General features: G+C 43.3%; 1 protein-coding gene across 1 annotated transcript in view; it reads left to right on the top strand.

Moving 5' to 3' along the window:
- LOC120247677 (prolyl endopeptidase) overlaps positions 1 to 23,255 on the top strand; it is a 122,770-nt gene that overhangs the window by 91,208 nt on the left and 8,307 nt on the right. The window contains exons 11-12 of the mRNA XM_039255688.1: positions 18,384 to 18,520; positions 21,238 to 21,332. Of these exons, the coding sequence (XP_039111619.1) occupies positions 18,384 to 18,520; positions 21,238 to 21,332 (232 nt within the window). The remainder of the gene's footprint in view (positions 1 to 18,383; positions 18,521 to 21,237; positions 21,333 to 23,255) is intronic.

Raw genomic sequence — 23,255 nt, 5'->3', positions numbered from 1 at the left:
TGGGCATCTTCAGTATGAGGGTGCTGTTTAAACCTGGGGCAAGGACAGAATCACATGGAGTAGAGTGAGGGAGGTTCAAGACTGTACCTGAGGAGCCCCACAGCCAGGGGTTTGCTGTAGGAGGAAGAGCCAGCATGGAGCCCCAGAAGGAGTAGCCAGGGAGGTACAAGAAAAACCAGCAAACCTCAGACTGGGAGGGCCAGGAGGTCAAGGAAAGGGTATTAAAAGGAGGCAGTGGCAGACAACATTCAGTGTGGTTGGTCAAATAAGGAAGGAAGAAAGAGTTCTTGGATTTGACCAGGTGGATTCATTGGTGATCTTGACAAGGACACTTTCAGGAACAGGGAGGCAGACAGGTGGCTGAACAGGGTATCTAGAGGAAGAGGGGGGAAGACATATGTGGTGTTCATAATACTGGTTTTTTATGGGTGGGTGTGATTGAGTAATTTGGGGATAAGCTTTGCTTTTCCCACATTATTGTATTGCATTATTCTCAGTACAGCAGTCTTGTATTAATTAATGTTGTAATCTGAAAAGCCTTACATATTAAAACTTAAAAACTGTTTAAGAAGAAAAATAATCCCTGAGAGGTTAACTGAACATCATAAACTGTGGTTTATGTCTTCCCACCCTCCCCCCTTCCTCCTCCTTCAGATTACTTTTCAGATTTGTCATTTTCTTCCTATTAGAATAGCTTCCTGTAGAATACTGCTGTGCTAAGAAAGCAAATCAATCCAAAAAAATCAAATTTTAACCTCATAGGACATTTTACAGATGGAACCCCCCTTCATGGCATTGAGTTCAGGATCAGGGAGAAGGGAGGGGAGGAGAGGGAAGCAAGGAACCATGTGTGTAGACAGACTTGAGACGTTTAATCACATGGGCTGAGAGGGGCGTACGAGCTCAAGGGCCTGTCTTCTGAAGGGGGGAGAAAGCAGAGACTGTGGTGTGTTGCTGGGTTGACTACAGAAGGAGGGAACCAGCATAGGGGCCAAGTTCCTTGAGAAGACGAGCAGGAGGTGGGAGGCCCGGCCTTCATGGAAGGAGGCCCTTCCCTCCTTTCGGGCAGGAAGGAAGAAAGAGGAGAATCGCAGCTCCCAAACACCAGCCCCTTTCAATCCTGCTGTGAGCCCACTCGGGCCTGAATCCTTCTTGCCTGTGGTTGTTTTCCCAAATAATGTTTGAGTTTCAACTAAAACTCAAAAAGTGGCTTTGAACTTTTGGAATATGTGGATTCTTTTTCTTCTGTACTCAGTGTAGGGGCAGGAAGACTCTCACATTGTGAGGGTTAGAATTGAGAATTTTCTGCATTTTACAAATGAGTTCTTCCCTGATTGCTCTTTTCTGTATCAGTCAGGATAGGATAGGCCGTGGCAGTTAACCAGCACCTTCACGGTCTTAGAGGCCTGACCTCAGACACACTGTCCGCCAGGGCCACTGCAGGCCCCCAGAGGAGCCTCCCGCACCAAGCATTGTCTGTCCCTGCGGCACAGAAGAAAGCACATCCCATCCCTGCAGCCCTAGAAAGGGCTAGAAAGGGCTAGATAAGCCCTAGACAGGCTTGTCTAGAAAGGTCACCTTCCTCCCCTGACACGTATCCTTGGCCAACAGCCAGGTGATGGGGACACACCAGCTTCAGAGGTAGCCGAGGGTGATGGCCGCTCTCCACGTGCTGGAAGGAGAGAACAGCAATGCCCTGGTGACATCACGTGTCCCTCCCGGGAGACGGCAGAGTGGGGCACTGGGCTTGCCTCTGCCCCTGGCCCCATGCTTTGACCACAGCACCTGAGATTCTGTCCGTAGAAATCCATCCCATTATTTCTAAGCTTTCATTTTCCAAATATCCTCTTTAAAAATGTAAACAGCCCTACAGAGCTTAGTGACTCATTACCTTTTTTTCTACATGGACATTATTTTTTCTAGTGGAGTCAAAATGGTAGGAGAGCTTGTGTCCTGAAAGTTTTTTTAAGTAACATTTATTATCCTATGTACTTAATAAAAAGACCGCACAGAACTGCCGGCGGAGCTTCCGCTTGGCCTGAGTTGCTGATAAGTGCAGGCTGACGTGTGCCGTCCTGTCCCGCAGGTCCGCCCCACTGGTTCTCAGGAGAGCAGGGCGATGCTGTGAGCGGCGCAGGGCTCGCCGGCCACCCGTGACCGCTGGGCTGCATGCCAGCACGGCACGCACGGGCCCTGCTTTCATTCTCCTCGGTCTCCCCGTCCACTCACTCTCACACCTCCATACCCACCTGCCTTTTTGTGCAACCCCTTCAAGCCACCTCCCTCACACTGCAAGCAGAGGTCTTGCTGGAGAGCTGTGCCCTCCCACCCCATGACTGTTCTCTCCACATTCACAGGCAGGCCATGCGTGGTGGAGATGAAACTGGGGCTAGATCGCCTCTACTACGGTGCTCTTCCATCAGCGGGCAAATAGAACTCTTCCCTTGCCGTGACATTTGTGGGTTATAGCCTCCCATCAACATACTACATCGTACTGAGAGTGTGTGGTGCGGTCATTTGCAGAAAATGATTTATGTCATTCTCGATACATTAGCGGGCAGACTTCCTGGCTGGGGATGGCATTCTCAGGCAGGGCAGCCAGTTCTGAGATCAGTGGTCCAAAGGAAGAAAGTGTTTGCTGTTGTTTAATAGGGTAACGTGGCTTCTTAATAAACAGCATATCCATTACGATTATGTTTGCTAGTTGACCAGCCTTGAGTGATGCCACAGCACACTCCCCTCCCTGGCCCCGCCTGGCTGGCCCCTGTTGTCTCCCACTCGGCACTCAGCTGCATTCTCCGAGATCTCCTTACTCTGCCTGGAATGCTCACCCTGACTCCTTCACTTCCCTCCACTGCACAGATCCCAGATCCCTTCTCACTCCCTCCTGTGTAAGATAGCTGCCCAGACCCTCTTCCCAGCATCCAGCTTTGTCTTTTCATTTGTTTATATGTTCCTCTTTCTTCCCTTCAGAAAGTGGTTTTCCCCACTGCTGTGTCCCCAGAGCCCAGAGCAGAGTAGACACATATAAATACTTGCCAGATAAATAAGAGATACCTTGATAAATGATACACTCTGAGATGATCTAGTTATCACTGCCAGAAACCTGTAGAATGGATCATTTCCTTTCTGTAAAATTGCTATCAGACCATCTCCCTCTCTCCCCCAGAGGTAATTGGTCCTCTCTATTCAAAACCAGCAAATGAATGTTTATTACTATTTGTACTTCTGTGGAATTTTTGACTGGTCTATTCTCTTAAATGTATTTGGGTCGTGGTCTGTGACCAAAGTAGGAAATCATACTGCCCCTCCTTTTAGAGCATCAAACTTTATTTTTTATTATATCTTCCTGGCACACATTTATTGTGCTTTTGTTGCTTGTTTGCAAGTGTCCGGGAAACTTTTAAGACAAGCTGAACAATAAAAAAGCAATTCTACTAACATGTAAATTCAGTTGGCCAATTCCTTGCTATGTTTTATGAGCATTTGTGATCATTCCTTTGGATTTTTGTCTTCCTTTGGATTTTTTTAATTCATCTTGTCAGACTTTGGAAGATTAATTTTCTCCCTCTAGCTTTTCTAACATGTTTTCTAAAGTAGCCTCTTATTTCATGTGTTCACTTTTCCTTCTTCAATCCTCAAAAGTTTCACTGATTTGTATGTATGGTTCTTGTCTTCACTGTTTGTGCTTCTTGTAACGTATTCCTTTGCTGTGTTTGTCTAAGTGAGGTCCCAAAAGTCCCCATGCCTCATAGAGAAGCCAGAGGATGCTTAAGACAGTGACAGTTATACTAATTTAAATAAGCTGGAATTTCTAAGTTAAAAGACTAGGTAAATAAAAATAATTATTTCACAAACACATATTTAAGCTGCTACCTTGTATCTGGGAGTGCTGATAGAATTTACTAGGGGAAATGAGGATGTGGTCAAACATTTGTAGCAACTTGACAGTGGGGGAAACTATCTGAAAGGTGACTTCAGGTCCAGGGAGAGCCCAGAGGAGGAGGGCCATCTAAGACGGCTCCTGGAGGGCTTCCGGGAAAGGAGCTCTGGGCAGACAGGGGAAGGGCACTGGAGGGAGGAGAGCTTGTACAAAAGCAGAGGCACACCCAGCACCAGGGCTGGAGCCCGTTGGCAAGAGAGGAACCTGGAAATCTAGACAGGTCAAAACCAGAAGGGTCTGGTATGCACCCAGATGGGGTGAGATTTTATCCCCTGTACAGCAGGGAGCCCTTGAAAGGGACTGTTCTGGACGCACATGTGGTATCTGCCAGGTGCTCAGAGAGAGAGGGTCAGGAGTCAGGGAGAGTCGTGAAGCCTGGCAGTGCTGATGGTTAGTGAACGCACGGGCGCACAGCTTGAAACCCCCAGTGGGGTCTGTAGAGGGGGAAGAGGACCTAAGGGAGCACAACATTTAAGGACTGGGGAGGTTGCCAGGAAAGCAGTAGACTGAAGAGGGTGTGAGTGGGGCCACTGAGCCCAGCTGTCTGGGAGTGAGGAGTTTCCTTGCAGCCCTGTGCTTTGGGTGTTAGTTACTAGGCTGTAGAGAAAGTACAAGAAATTCACTAGATGAAAGTTTTTGTCCTCAGTGTGCTGGTTTTGTAGCCAGCTTTTCTGCACACACCCTGATGCTTCATAGTTCCTCAAATGTTCTGTGTCTGTCATCCCTAGGACTATCTATCATCAGAACCACAGTGTTCTTTTCCAGATCTTCTATGAACACGATTCAGTTATTCACCTGAAACCTGCATTTTCCTTGGACTTTGGTATTTCACTACCTTGATTACCAGTGATAATAAAAAGGTGGGGGTGGGGGGACGGGGTGTGCCTGTGTGGCTCAGTCAGTTAAGCATCTGACTCTTGATTTTGTCTCAGGTCATGATCTTGCAGTTTGGTTCATTGATCCTTGTATTGGGCTCCATGCTGACAGCGCAGAGCCTGCTTGGGATTCTCTCTCTCCCTCTCTCTCTGCCCTTCCCCCACTCATGTTCTCTCTCTCTCTCTCTCTCTCTCTCTCTCTCAAAAGTAAATAAACATTAAAAAAATAGGGACGCCTGGGTAGCTCAGTCAGTTGAGCATCCGACTTCAGCTCAGGTCATGATCTCACAGTCTGTGAATTCAAGCCCTGCATCGGGCTCTGGGCTTACAGCTCAAAGCCTGGAGCTGCTTCATATTCTGTGTCTCCCTCTCTCCACCCCTCCCCTGCTCTCACTCAAAAATAAACATTAAAAAATATTTTTGAATACACAAAATGTGTGTGTGTGTGTATGCATACTTAAAACTTTACTATTTCCACATTTAAAGCCTTTTAAAAATGCTGTGTTTCTATCACGACAGTGCTGGGGTGAACAAGATGGTGGGAGGCATTTCACAGCCATCAGGAAAGAAAAAAAAAAACCTATGGTCTCACTGGTAAGATTTTTGCTACTGACTTTTGAACAAATCTGAAACATTTCACACAGCCGAGCACAGGCTATAAATCAAATTGTGCCTGTAGTTTTGCAGCAGGATTTCTGAACCTCGTGATTGGCGTTCACCTGCTCCCATTCCTCTCTTCCGCCCCCTGGTGAGTTGCCTCCAGTAGCTGTTTGTGCTGCCTCTCCTTGCGTGTGTTCTCACTGACCACCCCTGTGCAGCCGGCCTTCGCCAGCGTGAGTCCTTTTCTGGCTCCGCGTTTCCCAGCATGGGGGAGTGAAATGCACCGTGGTGCCCATGAGCTTCTTAAAGATTGTTTTTTAAGCAACTTGAAATCCTCTATGATAGGTTTTTCTTGCCTCTTGCTCACCAGAGGGGTTTATTTTGGTGATTTGCATTTGCATTGTCTGGGAGACTCTAGATAGAAGCAGACCAGTGTAATAGCTGCACTGGAAGTGTCCAACAGAAACGCACATAAATGTTTTTGTGCCAGAGAATTGTACTTCCAAATCCACCTCTTTAGTATTCCAGTCATTGGTTTTTCTGCAATAAAATGATGTTGTGTGCATTTGCTCCTCGCAGTGTTTGGCGGTATCTCACTTGCCCCATGGATATACAGATGAAAAAATAGTAATTGGACAGTTGTGCCAGCTTGCTGGTTCTGAGGTTTTTGTCAGGGCTGCCCTCCATCCAGAGCCACTCCCGCCCTTGTGAGGTTCTGTTTCAGCCACACCCCCACCCCCACCCACCACCCCCTGCCAGGAGCTGCTCTATTGCACAAACACTGCTCTTTTCTCCTCACTAACATCTGTCTCTCTTTCCTAGTCCACCCTTTTAAGGAAGGCATGCACAGCTACCAGCCACAGACCCTTAAAGCTGGATGGTTCTCTTCTGTTTCTGAACATTTAGCCGAAATTTGTCTTGTCAACATTTTGCTTATTAATTTTATTTTCCTAAGGCAATAAAATAAATAGGTGTCCGCCATGGTTTTGAGTTAATGAGAACTTGAAATTGATTTCAAGTATTCGTCCTGGGTTTTTATGATGCAGGTGCAATCCCATGCAGTAAATTACCATAACTAAATAGTCTCAGAACCATAAAGCTCACCTGCCATGGCAGTGCTGAATTAATAGATTAACAGCTACACATAAAGAAAATGTCAGGTGTTAAATATTTTTCATTAGTAATAAGTTGGAAATTTGTGACTCATACAGGCTTATACAGTCTCTTGAGTGCCTCAACCAGAGTTAATTTGTATTTTATTACTGTTCAGTTTATAAGCATTTGGACACCAAACTCTAGACTGCTTTATTTGTAAGGATTTTTATTTCAATGATCTTCTACTTAAAGTACTTTCTTTGTGGGGCACATGATTGGCTCAGTCAGTTAAATGTCCACCTTCGGCTCAGGTCATGATCTCACAGTTTCTGGGTTCGAGCCCAGCGTCGGGCTCTATACTGGCAGCTCAGAGCCTGGAGCCTGTTTGGATCATGTGTCTCCCTCTCTCTCTGCCCCTTCCCTGCTTACACTCTGTCTCTCTCTCTCAAAAATAAATAAACATTTAAAAAATTAAAATTAAAATACTTTTTTATGTGTTGTTTGAAGCATGGTGTCCAGTTTGAACGTTGTTCTTTGTGCATTCATCCAGCACTGTTCTCTCAGGGCTCACTATCTTTCAGGCACTGTGCCAGGTGGTAACACCCACGGAAACACATGAGGGTGCCGCAGCAGCGGTGCCACACAGGATTCAGGAGGGCCCCTGGGTGGGGGTGGGGGAGACCGGGGGATTTGCTGATCCTTTATTTATAGTGGCTAAGAGCATGGAGTCTGGAGTCATCCGGCTCAGGTGCAGATCCTGACTCTGTCACTTACAAATACATGATCTGGACTAGCTATTTCTCTTGGTCAGAGTGATGCCCCACCCCCCTAAAAAGGGGGTGTTCGCGGTATAGACCTCATATGTGGATTACATGAGGGAATATTTATAAACCCTTATAATAGTTTTTGGTTCAGGGTAAGAGTTGCTTAAGTATTTTAAACAAATCAAGTAAAGTAACATATATTTTGGCCAAAATAAGGGCTAAGGAAAATTCTGTTGTGAAAAATGCAGAAACTCACTGGCAGGCCCTTTAGTATTTGTTTTTAAATGTATAGAACTTTAGTTGGCAGTTTATATGGAAATTTGTGATCACTAGGTTAACTTGCTCCCTGTGTTTTCAGTTGTTTTGCTGTTGCAAGTCAGCAGGAACTCTTAACAAGAGACAGGCTCCCTAAGTGAAATGAGCTGCCATTTTGCTATTGTAAACTTCTTTCTTACCACTAGAAATAGCCAAGCAGAGGCCAAACCTGCCTGAGATGTAGCTTTGGGGACACCTGCATTGGGTTGGAGGCACAAATAAGGGAATTCCTAAGAGCCAATGAATTTTTGTTTTCAGTTGTGCTTCAGTCTCTAAAGCCTTGCAACTTTGGGCATCTGGAGATGTGAATGGCACTTTCAGTGGAGAGGACAATTGCATTGGGAAGGATTCAGAAAGGTCAACGTTTTGAGTAAGGGAGTGACCAAGATTAAAAGGAAGGTTCTCTCTCTTTTTTTTTTAATCTCAGGGAGATTCATCTGGTAACAAGTGACCAAAGACTGGAAGCAGGAGTTCTGTTAGGAGATAGGCAGGCAGGGATAAGATAGTGTGCTAGAGACATACAGGACACCTTTTGAGCCTCAGGAACTAAGGCAAGCTGGTAGAGGTTTTGGGGGTCTCAGTGTGTAATATGCAATTCTAACCCATTTATGAAAGTTCATTAAATGCAAGTGGTGCAGAGCTCCTAAGCCCTGGTGATAGAGTCCTCATGCTGTTTTCATAAAGAGCAAAACAAACACGTGCATTTGACATGCAGCCTAAATGCCGCGGAGTAAGCCTCATTACCAGCAGTTTTTGCATTCTGCGAGAACACCCTCAGAAACAATGCCTGTTACAAAAACAGAGACTGCCTTCTCTGAACCTGTGCATGCAGTAGGTCCTTCAGGTTTATGAAAAGGTCTGATTATGTTTGCAGCGACCACAGAGAGGTGGAATTGAAGATGTCTAGTTTGTTCTGGGGCCAAGTCATATTTATTCATCATAGCCCGGAATGCCTCTAAACTCCAGACAGACTCCAAATACCATGATCTACTTATGCCACTGTCTTTCTCTCCTTGTGTTCAGAAACTTCCAGTGTCTATTTCACTTCTTGCTCCATAGTTTGAGACTGGGAATAGGCTTATTATTCCAAAGAACAGATGGCCCAGCCTTTGCAGAGACTATCAGTATAACACTTAGCACATTGTTGGTACTCAAGAAATGTACCAAAAGTTAAAATAGTTTTTAAACAGACTGATGTTGCTGCTCTTAAGGTGCCCCACGGGAGTTTTTAAAAAATCTCCACTGTTAGAAAAATGTCTGGCCATCCTTTGAAAAGCAATCGAAAAGGACCTAGAACAGAAATGTCCTGTTATATTTTCTGCCCAAAGGTGACTCTTAAACTCCTCTCTGCTTCTCCAACATTAAATGCCTGGAAAATAGATAGGATCACAACCTTCTAATGCCAGGCAGGTATTTTTAACCTAAGCACGGTACAGAAATGTGCAGTGCCCCCTCGAAACCCTGGGAAGCCCTTCCTATACTCGTCTTACACGGGATTGGAGGCACAAAGATGGCCTTGCTCAGTTCTTTGGGAAATGGAATGTCCTAATCCCGGTTTGCGTTGACCATGAGATTTCTGAGCTGCTCTGCTCCTTGTCACATGTATTTGCCACACAGCACAAGCCACATAAGTGGCCTCTGTCAACTCTGATTAAAAGGGAAGCTCAACACCCTTTTATGAACATTCTTTTTTAAGTCAGGCCCTAAAATTAGGAAAGAGTTGCTATCGCTGTACATTCTTCTCTCTGAAGGGCTCTCCCTCTGCAGTTTACCTTCCTCTTTCATCTCCAAGCCTGCCTCTTTGCCTCAGATAGCACCAGATCTGAACTAGAACAAATGTGGGTTGAAGATTGATTGTTTTCAGAAGCTTCAGTGGATGCCCATGTTTGAAGGTCTCAGCAAAATTGATTTTATTACCAAATGTGTTCATCTCAAGAAAAGTAATCATTTCAGTAGAGATGGCTAGTCTTTTCATAACTGATGTTGTGCTCTTGAAGAACAGTAGTTTCCTTGATTTCTTATGTGTCCTTGCTCCACTTTTTTCCCTTTAAAGGAAAATGTTTTTATTTGATCTCTTTGAAACCATCTCTTAACTACATGTTAAGACAACTGGGCATGTATTCAGTGACCGTCATCTCATGCCAAAGTGTGCTTCCAGAGTCACACCACTTAATATTTGGTGATTCTTTTGGAAGCCATTTCTGGTACTTTTTTTATTATGTACTTTATATAAGTAGAAACCCTTTGTCTCTTTTCTTCAGTAGTTTTTTAATTTAAAGAATTCAACTTGACCTGTGAGCTCTTATCTGTTAAAAATCATTCATTAGAATATGGGTTTAAATATACAAAATTAGACTCTGCTTTAAATTTAATGGATTGCTTAGAAAGTTAGGGTTGCTTTCTTTAGGATTGTTTCAAACATTTTTTTGTTTCATTTGTGAAGTTAATTGTGTCTATTACACCTTTTAAAAATATTGAAACTGAATTATTTTAGCAGAATGACATTGCAGATATACTGAGGTTTTTATTAGTACTAGTAATCTGCCTTCAAGATGGTAACATTGATGACTGTTTGGAGAAGTTTGGAAAATTATTATTAGATTATTAGTAATCTGCCTTCAAGATGGTAACATTGATGACTGGAGAAGGATCATCTTTGCAAGCAGACCTTTTTTGCTTTAAAAATAGTAAATATAACTTCTGTATCTGAAACTTGGCTTTTGACATGGTCGAATGAGTCTCCCTTTCAAAAGAATGACAAAAACAGAAAAGCGAATAAATCACAGTATCTCTGGCAAAATATTTGTCCCCTGGATTCCCTAGAGATTGGTGATCATTGTCTTGAGAGGAAAAAGAAATCAAATCAGTGCTAAAGCTTCTAACATTTGTAAAATATGATACAATTTACACCCAATGAAGATATTTACAAGGAAGTAATAACATATAGTGAATTCCTTTGTGATGAGAGTAAGAAGAAAGCCTGGACCAGGGACTTAGGAGACCATGGTGGGAATTTTTCATAAACTGGCGGCATTCCCTTGGCAGGTATCTTGGCTTCATGGACCTCAGGTTTGTCATTCATGTAATAAGAGACAGTGACCAGCTTATGAAGTTCCAGAGTGACAGTCTTTCCTTGTATCTAAAACATTGCAAATCTCCAGAATTTGGGATTATCTTATTAACTCCCCAGAGCTAAGAAAGAACTGATACCAGCTTTTTTTCACCAATTGGCACAGTCTTGGGACTGCTCAGAAAAGTCCCATCACTGTCCTCTATCGAGAGACGGCATGGGCTTCACAGAGAATGTCGACCTTCATTGCCTTGTTGTGCTGAATGTTCTTGGTTCAAGATGTGGAGTCACATTGTTATACTGCTGTGAGAGTCTCCAAACTTTAAAGGGGAGAAAGGGAAATTAAGGAAGGAAGCTTTCTTAAGATAGTGTTTGAGCAGCCTTTGGCTGGCTCACTAATGTTTAGAACTAAGTGTGGCTTTGAATGGCTGTCATGATGTTTATTTTTACATGTGCTGGCCGTGATGAAAGTTTCGTGTGCAAACATCCTGAAGTAGACCCTTTTGTGAGATCTCACAGGTGCTTCTTCAGTGGTACTTGCAGTCTGTTAAGGTGAAAGTGTGTGCCCGAGGATAGACCCTGTTTCTGGCGATGGTGTTGCAGGCTCCTTCTGGAACTGGCTGTATTGCGCAACCTATTTGCTCTGCTGCTGACAGGAAGAAGGGAAGGCAGGGCCCATCAGCTGCGCATGACGAGCCACTACCTCTGGATGGCATAGAGACTTTTCTATTGCTCAAGTAGCCGCCTGTTAGATCTCGTGTGAGCACTTTGTTTTCCTGTCCATTAAGGATCCCATAAAAGTTCTGGCATTCCATTAAAGGGCTGTGCCCACAGTGGACACTCAGAAACAACTGATGTGTATTTCCCCAGCTCTCTCTCATTTGGTTACAAGTATGAGGGGGGGAAAAAGTAAGTTGTTTTGCTTTTTAACTTGAACCTAAGTATTGGAGTGGCAGTAGGCTATTAAATAGTTGAAGAATAACACATGGATTTAAACTTTGGCAGGTATCTACTCATAAAGCACTAATGGCTTTATATATATATATATATACACACACACACACACACACACACATATATATATATATAAATTACATAATAATTTTTGTATGTTACTAATAGTAGTTTCAGTTTCTGCTATTCCCACCACAACGCCACTTGAGCAAATGAGAGGCATCAGGGAGACCGGCTGGTTTTGCGGCTCGTGCTGAGGGAGCCCTGAGCAGGTCCACCAGTGCAAATGGCAGAGGGCAGGCCTGGCTGTGGGAAGTGAAAGGATGAGGAGCACGTGTGTGGGTGTGGAGTCCTTGGCTCATGACCAGATTCTGAGCTGGCAGTCGAGTGGCTGAGAAGAGAGAGAAATGAGAGAGCACTGTCACTAACCAAAATAAAAGAGCCCCAAGAAAGTTCATCCTCAGGTATACCCAGGGCATGGTGACTTGGAGGCGTGGAGGGCCCACCCGCCACGTGAGACCACAGCCCCTCCTGTGGCCTGCACATGTGGTCTAGAATGTCCGCAGCGCAGAAGCTCTCTGAGATGGTTGAAGGGGGTTTTCGGAGAGAAGAGAGAAGACCAAGTGTGGAAAACGGGAGATTGTGGTGGGAGAAAGAAGGGCTAGTACTGGATCGGTTAGGAAGGCTGAAAAAGAATTAGGGAAATACAGAACCACCAAAGAAATACTCCACCCAGGAACCCAAAGCAGTTGCCAGATAGAGGTCAAAACAGATGAGGCCTGCAAAGAAACCAATGAAAAAATAGTATTTCTGAACAATGAGGGAAAGAATAATTCTTCAGTAGATGGTACATCGCAGTTGGCCATTTGGGGGAAAGATCATATGTAAAAATAAGCTCCATTTGGATTACAAATACAAATGTAAAAATTCAAAATGAAAATATAGACAAATATTTATATAACTTGGGGTGAGAAACTCCTGTTTCTCTATATATGTGGTATATATATGTGGTATATATATTCAAGATACTACAAAGAGAGTTAAATGACAGGTTATAGGCTAGGAAGAAATGCAAACAAAACATGGCAGGAAAAAAAAAGTAATAGAAGAATATATTCTTTTGGATCAAGAAGATGTGGTTTATCTGTACCATGGAATACTACATGGCAATGAGAAAGAATGAAATCTGGCCATGTGTAGCAACATGGATGGAACTTGAGGGTGTTATGCTCAGTGAAATAAGTCAGGCAGAGAAGGACAAATATCATATGTTTGCACGTATAGGAGGATTAGGAGGAATTTAACTGAGGAACAAGGGGGAGAAGAAGGGGGAAATGGTGGGGGAAAGGGAGAGAGGCAAACCATGAGAGACTCTCGAATGCTGACAAAAACTGAGGACTGTTGGAGGGGGGGGGGAGGGGGGATGGGCATGGAGGAGGGCACTTGTGGGGATGAGCACTGGGTGTTATGTGGAAACTAATTTGACAATAAACTATTTGTAAAAAAAAATAAAATAATCTAAAAATATATCTATATTCTTTAATGTAAGAATAGTTTCACGGTGCCTGGGTGGCTCAGTTGGTTGAGCATTTGACCTTGGTTTGTGAGTTCAAGCCCTACGTTGAGTTCTGTCCTGACAGTACAGCCTGGAGCCTGCTTCAGATTCTGTGTCTCCCTCTCTCTCTGCCCCTCCCCCACTTGCTGTCTGTCTCTCTCTCTGTCTCAAAAATAGATAGACATTAAAAAAAAGTTTTTATAGGGGTGCCTGGGTGGCTCAGTTGGTTGACCCTCTGACTTTGGCTAAGGTCACGATCTCACAGTTCGTGAGTTTGAGCCCCATGTCAGGCTCTGTGTTGACAGCTCAGAGCCTGGAGCCGCTTGGGATTCTGTGTCTCACTCTCTGCCCCTTCCCCTCTCATGCTCTGTCTCTCTCTGTCTCAAAAACAAATAAAACATTTAAAAAAAGGTTTTATAAACTAATCAGAAAAGTAGCACAATAAAAAAACAGAAACACTTTGTTTTCTGAGGAAGAGACATAAAATGACAAATAAAAAGATGAAAATGTTTGCTAATGTAAAAACAAAGCAATTATGAGATGGTAATGTTTGTCTGTTAGACCAGCAAAAATTAAAATCCATTTTAACATCCGCTGCTGCTAAGAAATGTACACTTAGGTAATCGCTGTCATTAGAGACTTAAATTGATACACCGTTTTTAGAGAATTATTTTTCAGAATCTGTTGGATTTTTTAATGTACATATACTTTGATCTGGTAATCTCATTTCTAAGAATATATCGTACAGAAATCATAGTATAAGTATCTGAGATTTATCTAAAAGCAATTTATTCCATTGTTGATAAGAGACAAACAATAGTCTGAATATCCATCAGTGAGGAAATGATTAAATGTATTTGTGTGCATTCATATGATGAAATACTAGGCAGCCATTTCTGTTTTTCATTGGTTGTGGTTTCTTTTAACGAGGTAAATCTGGGTGTTTTAACATGGAAAGAATTCCATATCTTGCTAAGTAAGTGAGGAGAAGAGGAACACATTGTAGGCCAATGGTAGCCCGATTCTGTATATCGCCATATAACAATAACTTGAATATGTGCAAACATTTACAGATAGATGTGTGTCTGTAGCCTATGAAAAATGTGTGAAGGATATGCACCACCAGGGCAGAGGTGAAGGTGGAGGGGCAAGGAGGAAGACAGAGACGTTCAGTGATGCCCTTTAAGAGTGGTGGTGGAGACAAGAGTAAACGAGGTTGGAAGGCATGAGCCAGGGGTGTGGGTTACTGTGGAGATAATTGATCAGGAGGAAGAGGGAAATCGAAATTTAGCTCGAGGGGCACACAGGGCAATGTAAAAGGTTTTCGTTTTGTGTTTTGGATTATATAGGATAGGAGAATTCTGAGTGTGTTTGTATGCCAAGGAAAGGGAGAAAATACAAAAAGAAAACATTGTGGTAGTCAGAAGTGTGGTGGGGGGCGGGGAGTTGTCCAGGTCTGGAATCAAGGCTGAGTCTTTCTCTGGAGTTGTAGAGGGTGCGTGAAGGTGGCAGAGGCTTTTTAAAAACTCCAAGCAGATGGCCTCTATGACGACAGGCAAGACAAAGAGTAGGGGATGCAAATGGGTGGTGTTGGGAATGAAAGAAAATGGAAAGTGTTGGAAACAGCTACTCTGGAGTTGATTTAGGCATCAAAAAAGGGTATCAGGAAGACATTTAGGAAGAAAGAAAAGAAGGAAGGAGAAACATCAAGAACGCGTTTAGGGGAAGGGAAAAAAAGACCTAAAGCATAAGTTCAGAGCCCATGACTTCAGGTATTACTGATTTGCAGCAAAGTGAGCAACTGTTTTCTGAGTGCCAGCAGCCCAGGAGAAAAGAAGGAATCTAGGGTATTAGGTTAGCATTAGAGGATTTCAGGCGTTAGTGACACCGAGAGGGCTGCTAAGGGTCTCAAGCTGGATGAGAAAGCCTGAGTGAAGCTGACAGAACGAGAGAATATAAGGGACTGAGTGTTGTAATAAGAATTTTAAAAAAGGGGCGGGCAGATACCTCAGGAGTAAGGAAGGGAAGGAGGTGGTGGAAAACCAAGTTGGAGTCACACAGGGGGAACCTCCGAGTTCCTGCAGAAGGTCTCAGGTCCTGAGGGCAAAGACAGCCAGGTGATGGGTGTTCGCACTGCCTGTTGGTTTGTCACCACGCACCTCGAGTCCCACGAGGGAAGGAGTTAGCCAGGTCTTGTCCAGTGCCTGGCACGTAACGGACACACAGCAAACATCTGAATAAACAAGTGACTAGGGTGGCATGGAAGCGAAGGTATCTGTAAGGACAGGATTCTGGATGGGTCCTCAGTTTCATTGTGAAAGTCACTAAAGAAAATCGCACGAGAACAACGGGGAAGAGAAGTACAGCGTTCCATATGGAATTGTCAAGGATGGTGGGAAAACACCTGGTTTTAGTTGACACAGTTGACAAGGATAGAGAGGGTGATAAAAGCAAACTATCTGACTAGTTTTTGAGCCCTGATCCACCTGTACCAGAATAGGCAGGAGACATGCTACATCTGTAGGGTTGAGCACTCTACCCCAGACCTAAAGAGTCAGAATTTCTGGGAATGAATTTGGGAAATTAACATGTTCATCATAGGTAATACAGAGCCCCGGCCTCTAATTAGACTGGGTTTGGGAAGCAAATGGAAGTAAGGAGTCTGCCAGCTTCTCCTCCTATCTGAGCAAATCCAGAGTAGTGGGAAAGACAGCCCCAAAGCCTCTTAAAAGTTTTGAAGGAAGTGGCTTTAAGACAAAACCAGTTTCAGTTAAGTCAAAGAAGTAGAAAGCACGTGATGGAAAATGGCAGGGCTATTTTTAATGACTGTTTCTAAAATGTTCTTATGGATTCGTTCCATGGTTAGGATGAGACTCAGGATTCCATTTGGCCTTTTATTGAAGAGTTAGGTTAAGGTTTGTTATCAGTTTCCATCCCATAAACAGAAATGGCATAGAACACTGCTGTGTGTGTGTATGTATAGAGATGTGATAAAATCTGTATACACGCATATTTATATGGTGTGTATATTTATTTCAATTCGGGAATAGCCTTCTTGTAAGGAGTTTTCTTGAATGTGATTTTACTGTAATCCTCTTCACAATGCCCTTTCACTTTTGGACAGCGTTCAAAATGTTGTTATTTTAACATCTGAACCACAGTGACTTAAGCTTGGATATATTTTTGCAGCTACAGGCCTGAAGGGGACTTTGTGCTTCTAATGGCATTTTCTAAAAGGATTCCTTTGTCCTGGAGCCAAAAAGGGGAGACTGGCAGGTGTTGGAGATGTACAGGTGGCCACAAGAAGAGAGGTCCCAGAGGAGCCAAACTGTCACAGAGAAACAAGATGAGCACTCTGAGAACAGAAGGAGAATCAGCTTAGGGGAGATGAGAGGGCCATCAGCCCTGCTGGCTGGGTGAAGTGCAGGGGGCAGAGAGGGTGAGCTGGATTGGAGCGAGATCAGGAGTTTGAGGATAGGAGTAAATTGAAGGGAACGCAATTTTGAACAGATGACTCATTTCAGGTAGAATCATGTGAGACACAGGTGGCTCAGTTGGTCAAGTGTCCATCTCTTGATTTCGGCTCAGGTCATGATCTCACAGTTTGTGGGATCGAGCCCTGTATCAGGCTCTGTGCTGATATACACAGAGGGATTGTGCTTGGGATTCTCTCTCTCCCTCTCTCTCTCTCCCTCCCCTGCATGCACTCTCTCTCCCTCTCAAAATAAACTTTATTAAAAAAAAAAAAAAAAAGAATCGTGTGAGAGCCTTTGCTCCCCTGCTCCAAATTCTCAAGTCTGAGCTGAAGGCCCTGTATTTGAGGTCATTACCAGCCAGTGACTTGGAACTTGTTCCTCTTACTCTGTATTTACTCATAACACCCACACAGTTCCACTCTACTCATAACACCCACACAGTTCCACTCTATTAGAGGCTCCTAACCGGCAGCCACTAACAGCTTTAAATGAAAGTGTGTGTCCCTTTTGATAATTCTGAATCCTGCAGAGTATTGTCCATGATTCCTAAACTCGCAAATTTACATCTCTCAGTAGTTCTCTCTGAAGTCAAAAACAGATGTTTTTTTACTATTATTACTTGGCAGGTTTCCAAAAACCACCAAGCTTGCAGGCATTTATGGTGGCCCTGTAGTGCTTTTCTCTAAATCTGTACCCCTACCTCCCAACCCCTCGTTGATTTCCAAGGACTTTGTGGCAACTTTGTATAATAGAACTACCGTAAAACGCTTTGGCTAGAATATCGTTCCAAGCCACCAAGTGCAAAGGCTTACGTCCTTGACTGTACCCCGGGAGGTCAGCGAGACGTTTCTGAACCAGAACACTTTCCAGGTGTCATTTGGGGTAAAGACACCATGTTTACCCAAACAGAAAGCTGTTTACAGATTTTCTGGAAGAAAGCCATTATCAGCTTTGGGAGCTTATCAGTTATTCTATGGCTTGTCACTTGACTAGCATTCATTGTTCTATTCCTTATGCTTTTTCTCTTACTCCTTTTATCCGAGAAGTAATGAATATAGAGATGTTGACTGAACTTGCCCAGGGTTGCCCAGACTCTGGCAAGTTTGATGAGCCTTAATTAAAAAGGCTGAAGAAAATGTCTTTAACCAGGAATAATAGGACTTCTTTGTTGTTGTTGTTCTACTCTCTAACCTAATACATGCTTTGTAATACATGCTAACATTTACTTAATATCTTAACACAGAAAAATGAAGAGTTGTCTTGACATGTAGAGAGGAAGTTGAATATGAAATTTGTTTCCTAGAAAAGAGTCTCCCCTAGATTGAATTGTTTGGTCGGATGGCCAGATCTGACTTTTCCGGTGCTGGGAGAGTGACAAGGAGTAGAGAACTGAATGCCTAGTCTCTTCTGTGGAATGTGTAGTGGGCACAGTGGCCCCATCTGGGGCTGAAGAGTTGAGGGCAAAGGATGATAAGTGGCTCACCCAAGGTCACCTAATTATATAGTTGTGGAAGAAGAATTCAAGTTCAAGTGTCTCTGCTTTCAGACACTTGACTCTGCTCTGTCTCCATAAAAACCGAAAGATGCTTCACCACTAAATAGCCAGTGGTACTGGAGATCATTGTGCTCCTCTATATCTCCAAGAGAGGATTCACTACCTGCACGTTTTTCCCATTTAAAAGCATGCAAGTGTTGCCTAAGTTATACTGAATCTACTCTGCTTTATTTTGTTCTAGATTTTCTACCCCAGCAAGGATGGTACCAAGATTCCCATGTTCATTGTGCATAAAAAGGGCATAAAATTAGATGGCTCTCATCCTGCTTTCTTATATGGCTATGGTGGCTTCAACATATCCATCACACCCAACTACAGGTAAGCGTAGAACACTCTTGGAACTTCAGCGTAGATTTGATCCTCACCATACAGTGGGAAGAGACCAGAGACTAGTCTACTACCTCATTTTAAAAATATATTTAACTCTATATTTCTTGCTTGTTTTCATGGAGGAGCAGGATTGTGTGTTAAGTACATGTACTTTTGGTCAGGAATTTTAGAATCATTTACAAGCTAATCTTATGTCTTCAGTGAATGGGTTGTTTGAGAACTAGATGCTGAGGCTATATATAGCTGCCAGGCTGCAGAAGGTTAGTATCAACTGAGGCCTTGCAGAAAGAAAGCTTGTACCTTCAGTGTTTATCATTTGCTGTCCTGCCACTGCTCTCCGTGTTCTTTTTGGAGGGAATGATTTTTCAGCAGCGCAGTCTTAAAATAGATCATCTTAACATTCAGCCACCGTATATTTTCTGTATATTCTATTACTTGATCCATTTTAAACTGTTCGGTTTATGTGATGATTTCCCAACAATTACTGTCCAAGGGGGGGAAATCTGCATTGATACCTTTGCTATTATTTAAACGTCTTCGGTTATTTGCAAACTTGATTTCAATATGCCATTCACAGTATAAAACAGAGTTTGTGGTGAGCATTTTTGGTAAAAACAAGGAGTCTCCTACCACCAAGACCACCTGTAAGCCAACCTCTCAATAGAGCCTCATAGGAAATCTGATCCTATTCAGGAAGAAATTTGTGGACTGGTGGATTCAACTAGCTGCCCAAAATTTGAAGACAAGAAAACTGTTACTTTGTTTTGAACCACTGATGGCTAAGTATTTAGGATTTGATGAAGTGTGAAACATGGTCCCTGCCCTGAAGTACTTTATATTATGAGCTGCCTTCAACATCTGCTTAAGGAATTTGATTTTATCCTTTTGTTAGTGAGAAGCTGATGAACTTGTAAAACCATCCTGTAGACCGATATTTTCAGAAGATTTGTGAGGCATCATTACGTGAATAAAATGAAGGGAACCCAGTTATATGAGTGGAGTATGGATTGCTCTTCATTCCCTGTACAACAACAGTGCTATTTTTACATCCTGAAACCCCGTCTCCACACCAACCATTGTTCTAGGCAGGGCCTGAGCCACAGATGGGCTGCTGTGTCATTGTGTGCACCTCTTTATCACTCAAAGTGATGTAATCCAAGCTTCAGTGAACAAGTCAGAGACTTGCACCCTGAGCCTCACTTCCCTTAGTCCCTACAGTGGTAAGTGGAGACAACACAGATTCCTCAGCCGATCTATTATAGCTAAAACTGCCTATCATCTTTCATTTGTACAAGTAGTTATGAATCCTGCTCTTTTGGGACTTGAGAGATGAATAAGGGAGGGTCCTTGCACCATTTTTACCCCAGGACCCAGCAGATAGGGTGGAGGCTTCAGTGGAGACCATCAGGTGTGTGGAAAATGTGGTGAAAAAAAATGAAAAAAAATAAAAAATAAAAAAAGGGGAAAAAAAAATGTGGTGAAAGACCAAGTGACTGCAAATCCATTTGGCCCATCCAGTTATGTGGTATGATCGCCTCCCCAAACTCCCTTTCTCTGCATCGTCGAGACTCAGGAAATTAGCACTCAGGCCATCAAGAGTCCCAGTTACTAAAAGGGAGAGTGATACAACATTCATAAACATTTCTCAAAGCAGAATTTTAGCTAACAGCAAATAGAAAAATAGATGTCATTCAGTACTGTGAGGGTCAGATTAGAAAGAGAAAGAAAACAAAATCCAAATTTCCCAAAGTACTTACTTAACTCTTTCTCCTAGCAGCTTTGTGCTATAGTGTCTTCTGCTTATTTCTAGAAAACCTTCTCCAGCCCTGAGTCCTCCAGGTTTGCTTTCTGGCCCGTGTCCTTGGTCTCCTCTACCTCTCTCACACCTTGTGTTACCTAATTTAGCATCTAAATGTCTATAAAACTGGAAATGCTCTTTAAAGCCCATATTTTAAAGAGGTTTCTTTCTTCCAACTTGCACAGTTAGAGACCAGAATCAGTGGAGCAGGGGCCACACGGGGGGGGGGGGGGGGGGGGGGGGGGGGGGGGGGGGGGGGGCGGTTCCTGCAACCCTGGAGCCATTCACACCAGGGCTACGTCATGTGGCTGGGGATACTCAGTTTACCAACATAGTTGTTTAAAAGATGGACTCAGTATGAAATGAGGGCTTCTGGTTCTTTCTCTGTTTGCATTATGAATCGTGTATTCCCAGGGTGCCTGGGTGGCTCAGTTGGTTGAGCATCCAACTTGATTTTTGGGTCATGATCCCAGGGTTGTGGGATCGAGCCCCACATGAGGCTTCATGCTGACCGTGGAGCCTTTTTAAGATTCTCTCCCTCTCTCTTCCTTTGCCCCTCTGTCCCACTTGCACACACACACACACACACACACACACACACACACTCTTTCTTTCTAAAGTTTAAAAAATGAATTATGTATTCCCACTTCCTATAGTAAAATATTTACCAATATAGAAAAATGAGATCTACCAAATGCTCATGAAAATGTATGAACTTTGCAGTTAAACATTAATCAGAACTTTTATATTTTTCACTTTAATCAAATAATATAAAAGTAAGAATCTCCTATTTCAATATATTACATGTGGAATGTCTTCAGGGATATTTTCTTTTTTTCATGGAGGGAGACAACATGGTCCTTACCCCACTGTTAACAGAAGGTTAACTATTTGTTCTGTTTCTCAGTGTGTCCCGACTCATCTTTGTGAGACACATGGGCGGTGTCCTTGCAGTGGCCAACATCAGAGGTGGCGGCGAATACGGAGAGACGTGGCATAAAGGTGAAGTAATGTTTCTACAGAAACACAGACCTGGCCTAGCGAAAGCTACGTCTGAATGAGCGGACGGGGTCAGGAGCAGAACAGTTTTGGCTAGACAGGTGAAAGACCAGGGTATTTTCAAACATGCTGCATGCACCACGGTCCCTCTAAAAATTCCGTGTTTTCACATTTTGTTTTCCTTTGTTATCTATTTTAATATAATGAAGTATGTATTTTTCAGAAGCATTCCCTATAGACCATAATCAGAATTGGTGTTTTGTTTTGTAGCAATGCACTGGCTACATTTTTATCTATCACTGTCAGAAGGGAGTCTGCAGGGCACTTTTTGGTATTTCTGTCTCTTCTTAGTAAATGCCAAGCTGGTTGGTCAGCATTATTTGGCTATCTCAAAATAGGCCATTTTCTCTTAGAAGAAGAAGAGCAATCTAAGATAGAGCTTCCTGGGCATTTCGTTCCTTGTTTTCTCTGATTTCGCCACGATTGCTGAGAAGGAGCGCCCTCCTAGCCTTGCTGCTGTGCCTCCATCCCGGGCAGGTTTAAGACCCAGGAGCTCCGCCCTTTTTCCTTTCTGGTTTCAATGTTTCAGGCTCCATTCCCTGGGCTCCTGAAGCATGTATTCCAGTTGATGGAGACTACTGCTTCTATACTAAGCTTCCTTCTCCTGACTGTCATAATTTCTTAAAGCCCTAACTAACTCTTCCTTTTCTTTATATACGGAGTGCATCCTTTCTCTAGCCTTTTGTGTATCTAGAAGTCATAGACTAACCAACAGCTGGAGGAGGATGTGGGACGCACGTTCACCCGCACGGCCTCAGACTTCTCCCCTCTCCCATCCTTGGCCATCGTTTAGGAGAAGGCCTGCTGGGACAGAGGTGGCCACCAGGGCTCAGGGTTGGTCAGCAGCCCCAGGTGGAAGGGCTCTTCTCCCTCAGTAGGAACAGATCCATGTGTATCTACTTGTTCCCAAACTTGGGGCCTTTTCTGCATCAAATCCAGTCCGCAAAGATGAGGAAAGATCTGTAAAGAGATTTTTCATAAGTACCTGTTAGATGTCAAGATGTAGGAAGGGCCAAACCTGACTGCCTGAACATCGAGCAGGCACCCAAGGGCGGACATCAGATAAACTATTTGAGCATCTTAGCAAGAGTAGTTCTCATTAACAGACGGGCTCTTGGCCTGCCTGCCATCCTTAGGTCAACTGCTACGATGTGTCATCCCCCAAAGACCTTATCAGCGGTCATTGTATCATTTTGACCCTGACCTGATATTAGAGGGTAATTATATTAAGTCATACTGTGATATTAAGAGATGATTGATCAAATAAGAAAATCTCTACATACCATATATTTGATTTATATCCCAAATTCGTATGCTAAGTCTGGACTTCTTGAAACACCTGATTTACTAGGTAAAATGTTTGTGGCATACGCACTCATGCACATCCTTCCATGCTCTCCTGGTCCTGTGGCCCTCTCCTGGAGAACCCAGATTCTTCCCCATAAAACCCCTCTGGTCGTCAGGTGCCCACCATGCTATGTATGATAGGTACAGTGCTCTTTCTTATTTCTGTATTAATTAGAACCAACTTCTTGTGCAAAAGCCCTGGGTAGAGTTTGGAGCTTCAGTGAGGTTAACAGTAGACTATCTCTGTTTAAACTTATTCATTAGGCACTCAAAGGGCCAGAAATGGACTTTTCCAGTTAGACCCCAGTATACTGAACATTGATATATCTAAATTCCGTTCTGTTTATGTATGGAGTTTAAAATTTAGTGTTCTTTAGAAAATATAGTCATAGACCCAAAATGAAATTATTTCTGGAAACTAAGTAATCCTAGCTATTCTAATTCACTCCTAATTTCCTATTAAATTTTTAATAATATTTGTTTTGATATGAAAAAATCTCTTCGGTAGCACTGCTTCAT

Source organism: Hyaena hyaena, unplaced genomic scaffold (genome assembly GCF_003009895.1).
Source record: "Hyaena hyaena isolate Hyena2069 unplaced genomic scaffold, ASM300989v1 scaffold_538, whole genome shotgun sequence".
NCBI lineage: Eukaryota > Metazoa > Chordata > Mammalia > Carnivora > Hyaenidae > Hyaena > Hyaena hyaena.
Note: the sequence above shows the minus strand (reverse complement) of the source record. Positions and strands in the feature narration are given on the sequence as shown.